We start from the raw sequence: 8890 nt of genomic DNA, 5'->3' as shown, positions 1-8890 counted from the left end.
CTGCTTGGACATATAACGTGCGCCACACACAAGACAGAAGTCACAGCACAGGCTTCATGTCTCACCCAGTCACATTATTCTGACACCGGACCAACCAGTCCTAGCACTAACCCCACAATGCCAGATGCCAGGCGGAGCAGCCACTAGATTGCCAATTTTAAAGTCTTAGGTATGACCCGGCCGGGGTTCGAACCCACGACCTCCCGATCACGGGGCGGACGCCTTACCACTAGGCCAACCGTGCCGGTCTTGTAGGGGCTTCTAAAAAACCCTCTTTAAATGTGTTTACCACTTGTTTTTGTAGACCCCCTAGCAAGAGTGATACAACCAAACATCTTCAAGTATAGAGGTTCTTGATTTTGTGCATTCTCCCCCCCCCCCCCCCCCCCCCCCCCATTTGTTGTTGTTTGTTTGCTGTTATCAGTTTTAAAGCCAGCAGAATGACCCATATACGACTAGTGTCATGTCTGTCTGTCTGTCTGTTCGCGATGCACGGCCAAAGTTCTCGGTGGATCTTTTTCAAATTTGGACACCGTATTCAGCTACACCCCGGACACAACCTCATCGATGAGATATTTCAACACGTGCTCTCGCTGAACCGATTTTGGTTTTTTTGTCGGGATCCACTACCACTACCAGGAACTCTTCCTTATTTTCTCCTGTGTTTTCAGCCGCGATTATCTCCCTTCCTCCGTGTGGCGTCAATCCATATTCCCGTCACTACGTTACTATTTTTAGAAGGTCTCCAGTGTTTTGCGCGTTTATCTCCTTTCCTTCGTGTGCCGGCGTACACCCGGCAAAGCCGGGTCCCAGGCGCAGCCTGGTATTCGGCTCTACTTCTTCCCGGCGAAGCCGGTACCCGGCGAAGCGGGTAATCATCTAGTATATGGGTCATTCTCAGAAATGGTGGTCCAGTGAGAGTGAGTAGGGGTGACACATTTGAAATCATGAAAAAGTAAATTAAAATTATTTCTACCACGCCTTTTTTCATCTGAATCTATTCCTGAGACATTAAAGCATTGTTGTATGTCAATAAAAATGGTTTCTATACGTTGGTGTTGTTTTTGTGTGCTTTTCAATTGCGAAGTTCGGCCGTTTCCGGATCACCGAAGCGTTACACGACTTTCGTGATCAACAATATGTTCAGTCTCATGGCTAAATGCAAACATGCAAACACCAACAAATTACTGCAATCGACAGTCAGGAGTTCAGTATTGGACGTAGCAACACATCTTTGCAAAAACTTACGCTGAATTTAAAGTTACGGGCTTCGAACAAAAAATTATGAATGTCGTAACGCTTCGTATCCGGACTCGACGCGCGAACATCGGACAGCAATGTGCTCCATGACTTTGCCACATCACGGCTATTTTTAGCTCTTTGGCGCACAGGAAGTTCGAACAAGAAAATAGTCCTTTGAATCACAGCCAAATATTCACAGAAAACACCAGAATCATATCATTTGCTGAAACTCATGGCGTCGTTTCCTGACCTACGTTACGACTGAAGATGGTTTTTACTTAATTGTCGAGCCTGCAAAGCTTTGTCACAAACTTACACACCGCGGATGGCGACAATGTAGTGTCGGAAGGATATCGAGTGCAAACAGTCTCTCAAAGTGCGAAGTTTAGCGGAACAAAGCAGCCAAGAAGTTTTCGTATCCTCTGATCGTCAATGTTCGACATTCATCAAGACAGTACTTAAAATGGGTAATCTGAACGCAACAGGAACTTTCAACAAATACAGCAAACTCTGACGAATTGTGTTTTGTGTAGTTATTTTGGGTCAGACGGGTTTTGCCGGCAGGAAAGGCCAAACAGTGCAGATTCATGTCTGTCGCACAGGAACCGAAAGTGGTTCAAGCATTTTGTTTCTGTGTTGCGACATTCACCTTAGTTTTGTTCCAAATGTCATTTTTTACCAATATTAGGTGAAGTCCTTACCTTTCATAACTAGAATGTGTTGGGTAGAACACAAAAATACTGCAGAACTGATAAAAAATGCACAAAGGATTGAAGGCTTAGGTGGGTTAAAGTTGGAATTTGGTTTCCATGTTACAACATTCATCACGTAAATACAACACTTTAAAACGTCTCTTACTTAGCAACCAATTACTCTTTTTGTCTAATTTTTGCATTATTATGTATAGCAAATAATAGACTTCATAGTAAAAACAATTATTTTGTATTTCTTGACACTTTATTTTTTACTTTGTATGTAAGTTGTAACACTTTGGACCACCATTTCTGAGAATGACCCACATATATATATTATGCATCTCCAAAAAGCTTCTTTGTTCTAAAATTTAAAGTCAGGAGAGGCCACAAACCCTCCCTAAAATGCTAACATTCATTTTCGATTGGGGGGCACTCCCCCCCCCCCCTAGACGCGCTGCCCCTGCACCCCGCCGGGCGGCCTTGGCGGCCCCTGGACCCCGGCCTTCCAAAATGTTCAGTCCTGGCAATATTTTCGGCTCCCACCCATGATGCACCACCACTGCACTTTCTTCATGTGATATATAATAAAGTTGATTTGATTTGATTTGATCATTAAATTGAAAAGGTGTTGGGTAAGCAATATCGGAATCATACTGAATACGCGCTGTTTCCACGACCTATAAGTTTAATGATTTGTCTAACACTCCAGAGATAAGAATACCTTTGGCGAAATTGGTTTACCTTGCTAATGGGTACATGATACCTCAACCTGTTTCGTAGATCGTTTTTAGAACACTGAACTTGTAATATGTGCTCAATTGAGAATGAGATTGTTTTGTTCACGTTGTGTCATCAAATTTGTAAGCGAGGACTGTCAGTGTCATACCCAACAATATTTTTTTCTTTTCAGGAACGAAAGGTGCAGACTGTATGTAACTTTTGTTAAGCCAAAGCAAAGAAAACAGATTAACAACATTCCTGTTCGATCGTGAAAGTGACTGGACTGCATAATCATGCCTGCCTTACTGGAACGACCAAAAATGACCCGCACCATGTACGAGGGTCTGAAGAGGCATATTATGAATGAAAGAGCAAAAATTAAACAAGGTGAGTGTGTAAAGGTATCTTCCTTCTTACACAGATTTGACTGAATACCTAGTGGTTACACACGCATCTACTGAGATCTTGGACACCTTCATCGTCTATTGGGCCTGCACCGCAGAAGAGCTAGAAATACTCACAAAATGCATTAAATTACATATATATTCTTACTCCGAATCACATATCATTGAGATGCTAAGGTCTGAAAAGGCTTACCCGTCTAACATTTTTAAAGGGAAGCAACCCAATCACCAAAATAGCCATTGTAATGAGCGCATACTCTAAGAGTTACCTCCCATTGGTATGTACTACGTCACTACCTCTATCACCACGTGTCCAATAGCATACGACTTTTTCAGCACTGACGAGCAGGTTGTTGATTTTTTGGCGCTCTCGTGGCTGTGTGGTTTGGTGTTTGTTTGACACCCACTGGCCACTTACCCGTCTTACTTGCCTTCTGCTTCGTAGTTGATGAGCTCTTTCCTTTTTGGGTCATTATTTTGACAGGAATTTTGTTGTAGTTGCTGACTTTTCGTTCATTTTTGGACTTGAAAAATTGTTCAGTAACTTATTGTTTGGCTGCCATTTTCGTTGACAGCATGGCTGACAGTGATAAAATGTGGCTAGGCCCATGTAATGGTTTTTGACTCACATGCGAAGCAAAAGTGAGTCTATGTACTCACCCGAGTCGTCCGTCCGGAAAACTTTAACGTTGGATATTTCTTGGACACTATTCAGTCTATCAGTACCAAATTTGGCAAGATGGTGTATGATGACAAGGCCCCAAAAAAACATACATAGCATCTTGACTTGACCTTGCTTCAAGGTCAAGGTCGCAGGGGCCATAAATGTTGTCTAAAAAACAGCTATTTTTCACATTTTTCACATTTTCTCTGAAGTTTTTGAGATTTAATACCTCACCTATATATGATATATAGGGCAAAGTAAGCCCCATCTTTTGATACCAGTTTGGTTTACCTTGCTTCAAGGTCACGGTCACAGGAGCTCTTCAAAGTTGGATTGTATACATATTTTGAAGTGACCTTGACCCTGAACTATGGAAGATAACTGTTTCAAACTTAAAAATTATGTGGGGCACATGTTATGCTTTCATCATGAGACACATTTGGTCACATATGATCAAGGTCAAGGTCATTTTGACCCTTATGAAATGTGACCAAAATAAGGTAGTGAACCACTAAAAGTGACCATATCTCATGGTAGAAAGAGCCAATAAGCACCATTGTACTTCCTATGTCTTGAATTAACAGCTTTGTGTTGCATGACCTTGGATGACCTTGACCTTGGGTCAAGGTCACATGTATTTTGGTAGGAAAAATGTGTAAAGCAGTTCTTAGTGTATGATGTCATTGCTAGGTTTAGCTGAAGGTCAAGATCATGTCAAGGTCAAGCATGTGAGTCGTATGGGCTTTGCTCTTCTTGTTTTATTTGGTGTTTAACGTGGTTTTCAACCACGAAGGTTATATCGCGACGGGGAAAGGGGGAAGATGGGATAGAGCCACTTGTCAATTGTTTCTTGTTCACAAAAGCACTAATCAAAAATTTGCTCCAGGGGCTTGCAACGTACATGTAGTACAATATTTTACCTTACTGGGAGAATGCAAGTTTCCAGTACAAAGGACTTAACATTTCTTACATACTGCTTGACTAAAATCTTTACAAAAATTGACTATATTCTATACAAGAAACACTTAACAAGGGTAAAAGGAGAAACAGAATCCGTTAGTCGCCTCTTACGACATGCTGGGGAGCATCAGGTAAATTCTTCCCCCTAACTCGCAGGGGGTACATGTAATGGTGAGGTAAACCTTATATTACCTTCTTACTTGCCTTCTGCTTAGTTAGTTGGTAAGCTCTTTCCTTTTTGGTCATTAGTTTGACAGGAATGTTGTTGTAGTTGCTGATTTTTTTGTTCGTTTTTTGAATTGTAAATTTTTCAGTAACTTACGTTTTGGCCGCCATTTTTTGTTGGTCAGCATAGCTGACAAGTATTTAATGTGGCTCGGCCTATGTAATGTTGAGGTAAACTTTATATTACCTTCTTACATACCTTCCACTTTGTTAGTTGGTAAGCTCTTTTCCTTTTTGGTCATTAGTTTGACAGGAATTTCGTTGTAGTTACTGACTTTTCGTCCGTTTTGGACTTGTACATTTTCCAGTAACTTTTGTCTGGCCTCCTGCTTGAGCACCCGCTGAGGTCTCTTCTGGTCGGATCTAGGGCTGGCCTTCGGGTATACTGGCTTCCGGCCTCAGTCACTGTAACAGTCGTTTCAGCCACCGGCTGCTGCTTCTGTCGCACTTCCGGCCAGCCGGAGAGGCTGTTTCTCTTACCGACGTCATAGTTACGTCAGGGTTTCTTGGAAACAACGACTGACCTATGGGGTCCTTGTTTGTCTTTCGCCGAGTCTGACTCTGTCTTTCTCTAGCGATCAGACTTGTTCTAGTGTTTCGTCCAAACTTAAGGTGCGCTTGAGTTGGCCTCGGAGCTGGTAACATACAGATTTTCTGAGGTGGCATTGTCTTTGACAATGTAGGTTTGAGGAGTCATCCTTTGTGGCTTACCACCTCTCTCAGTTTTGGCTAGTCCTCTCCTTCTGGCAGAGGGTTAGTTAATGTTCCGGTTTCTTTGCTGTGGGCTCATAGCCCAGCATCTTTTTTGGCAGCTGAAACTTTTGTTTCTTTCGTTTACCTACGTACGGTGGGTACTTCGGAACAATGGCTGTCCTACAGGTGTCACGGCTCTCAGCCTTGGCCTGTGCAATAGTCTCCTGCATTTCGCTGTGTGACTATCACTATGGCATTTCCGGTTCCTGTGACTTCGGATTTCTACTCTTTCTTTCTTCACCCTCATCCTGAGCATGAGGTGAGTCAGAACGATTTCCATTAGGTCGGGTCACCCTTCTACCACAGGCAACTATGACTACGGCGTTTGCCCGTTGATCTCCGTGTCTGTCCCTCAGTCTTTCAGAGGTAGACAGACGCGTTCTGGTTTTTCGCTCAAACTCAGGAAGGCTCTTGATTTGGCCATGAATGTAAACTTCCACCGCGGACACTATGGCTTTTAGCCATTTTGTTCATGGTCACCGGTCACACCAGGCTTTGACCGCTGTGACTTCCGCACTTTCGGTTGCTTACGTACAAGAGTAAGTCGCTGCCTCCTCGTACTATCTCTCTCTGCTTTCGCAGGGACGGGTAGAGGATAACTGGTGACCATCTCGTTTGAGGGCAGCGAGACTGCTGTTTACGGCACCCTTCTCAAGCATGCTTTATGGGTGACGATGTCAAAGATTGCAGTCAGGTTTTTTCTTGGACGTTTTTTCTGTCACTACCCAGGAGTACTATGATTCTTGCCTTGGTTAGATTTGGACTCTAACGCAGAGAAGCAGTACAGCGTTCCTTGGAGGGTGAGCGTTTCTTCACGTTCTTGGAACTTTAGGAACGCTTATGCTCTTTATTTCCCGCAGTGTGGCACTGCGGTTATGAAATTAAAGGCCCCTCCTGTTTTTGGAACCGCAGGAGCTTTCTAGTTTGCTGTTAGGTAGATTTTTGGTTCCTCTTTCCTGTCATGCTCTCTTTTTCTTCATGAATTCTTTTCTTTTTTCTGCCTTCTTGCTCATTCACCTGTATTTTTTCCAAAAATCTCTTCTCTTGCCGCTTGTCTCGCGATTCATGTATAGTTTAATCTGTTAGTGTTCTGATGTAAGTCCAGCAGTAGATAGGTTAAGCCTATTTTAACATACTGGAAACTGGTAATCTTCCAGTAGGTATTAATTTAGTTTTACTAAAGCCTGCTGGGACACAAGTAATGGGTTAGTGCATTTGTAAACAGGAATCGCTTGACAAGTGGCCCCCTTCATCCCCCCCTTCCTCGTCCTGATATGGCTCTGCGTAGTCGGCTGGACGTTAAGCAACAAATAAACAAACAAACAAACAAATGCTCTTTATTGAGTTTTTCCCATCGAGTTGGACTCTGGTACCTTGTACTCAGGTGTCTCTCTCTCTCTTTTTTGTGGAGATCGGTCACTCTTCTCTTGAGCTGACCTCTTATCTCACAGGCTTTGTCGGGCATTGGCATTTCCTTACAATAGAAAGGGGGGGGGGGGGGGCAGATTGTCTTTCCCCTCTACTCGGCTCGGGTTCATTTAATCCAGGGCTTGGTGTCTCTTCCTGTGTCGTTTTGTCTGGGGGGATTGGACGAAGTGCTGGGCACAGCTTACTGGCTCTCTGAAGTTGTCTTTGGCAAGTTTTGCCTGAGAGACATTGTGGCTGTTAATCAGGATGATTCTCGGTTCCCTTCCTGACTTGTTGGCAGCGGTCCAGTTCCTGGCAAGGGTGTTAGAGTGAGTTAGATTTTTCTTTCCCACCGGGCCCTTCCTGACTTGTTGGCAGTGGGCCAGTTTCTGGCAAGGATTTTTTGAGTGAGTTAGATTTTTCTTTCCCACCGCCTTGTTGAAGCTATGGATATGTGATTCGGAGTAAGAATATGTAATTGAATCGAAAATTTTAAAAGTAAATTTTCATTTGATTAATATACTTACCCGAATCACATAGTTTATACCCTCCCACCTACCCCGCTTATGGTTTTTTAGTTTCTTTAAAGCCGTATGATCTTGGACACGTGGTGATAGAGGTAGTGATGTAGTACATACCAATGGGAGGTAACTCAGAGTATGCGCTCATTACCATGGCTATTTTTAGCTCTTTTGGTGATGGGGTTGCTTCCCTTTAAAAATGTTAGACGGGTAAGCCTTTTCAGACCTTAGCATCTCAGACTGTGTCAATGCCATATGTAATTCGGGTAAGTATATTAATCAAATGAAAATTTACTTTTAAAATTTTTGATTTAACAGCCGGTCCAGAGGACTCGTAGTCGATGATGTACCGATAAGAACGTGTGCACCGAAAAGAGCACGCCTGTAACTTCTTAGGCATGAGCATAGCCTGAACATATTTAGCAGTGCTGGTCGGACGGACTGGGTTTTTAACGATTGCTAGTTTGACTTTTGTTTTAGTTGAGAGAGCCGGCACCAACGAGTGCACACACTCGCACACCCTCGGTTTGTCATGTTGATCACAAGAAACAAATAGAACAGCGACTAGAAGGAAACAGATTACGTCCCAAGAATATGGCGCGATGGACGACAAGACGTCATGAAATCTATTTGTTGCACCCTTGTTTATCCACTATTTCATGTTTTATTAGAGTGCAATTGATGCATCAGATGATGTAACAATAGTACTCTTAAAATACAAGAAATATACCTATAGTAGATTTACAGAGGCAAAGAAGGGAGGTCATGGGATAACTCCCTTCTTTGTCTCTGTAAATGTACTCTAGGTATATTTCTTGTATTTCAATTGTTCTCTTGTTACATCTATGAGTCGAGAATTGAAAATCGAATATAGTGCGTGAGTGCCCTTGAACAGCTTTCCCACAATCCCGTATTCTATTTTTAGTACAGGATATCCCCATGGAAAGGTCAAAGGGCATTACCGCGTGTCGACTGCTGGTAATAGTAGTAAATTACTTCTAGTATAATAGACTTCTGGTTTGAGGTATAGTGTTTTATTCTTTCTTTTTTCAAACACATTTTCAGAACAAGAGCAGGATGCCTTGATAGAACGCATGAGAAAAGAAAGAGAGCAGCGCAAAAAGAAAGAAGAAGAAGAAGCCTTAACACTGGAGCAGACAAAAGAACAGGTGACTTTTCCTCTTTTCAATAATATTGATAACCTGACAACAAACTTTCATCTCACACGGCATCACTGCAGAGCGCCTAGAACTGTACCCACGGAATATGCGCGATATAAGCCTCATTGATTGATTGAAG

The 8890-nt window shown here is 42.8% G+C and overlaps 1 protein-coding gene across 6 annotated transcripts in view; it reads left to right on the top strand.

The window, feature by feature from the left end:
* Positions 1–8890, top strand: part of LOC138973165 (G protein pathway suppressor 2-like) — a 61358-nt gene that overhangs the window by 4312 nt on the left and 48156 nt on the right. For all 6 annotated transcript variants that reach the window (XM_070345851.1, XM_070345852.1, XM_070345846.1 and 3 more), the window contains exons 2-3: positions 2848–3044; positions 8657–8760. In XM_070345851.1, coding sequence (XP_070201952.1) covers positions 2951–3044; positions 8657–8760 — 198 coding nt within the window. In that variant the 5' untranslated portion in view covers positions 2848–2950. The remainder of the gene's footprint in view (positions 1–2847; positions 3045–8656; positions 8761–8890) is intronic.

Source organism: Littorina saxatilis, linkage group LG8 (assembly GCF_037325665.1).
Source record: "Littorina saxatilis isolate snail1 linkage group LG8, US_GU_Lsax_2.0, whole genome shotgun sequence".
Taxonomy (NCBI): domain Eukaryota; kingdom Metazoa; phylum Mollusca; class Gastropoda; order Littorinimorpha; family Littorinidae; genus Littorina; species Littorina saxatilis.
The sequence above is the reverse complement of the archived record's forward strand: the minus strand, read 5'-3'. Positions and strand labels throughout refer to the sequence as shown.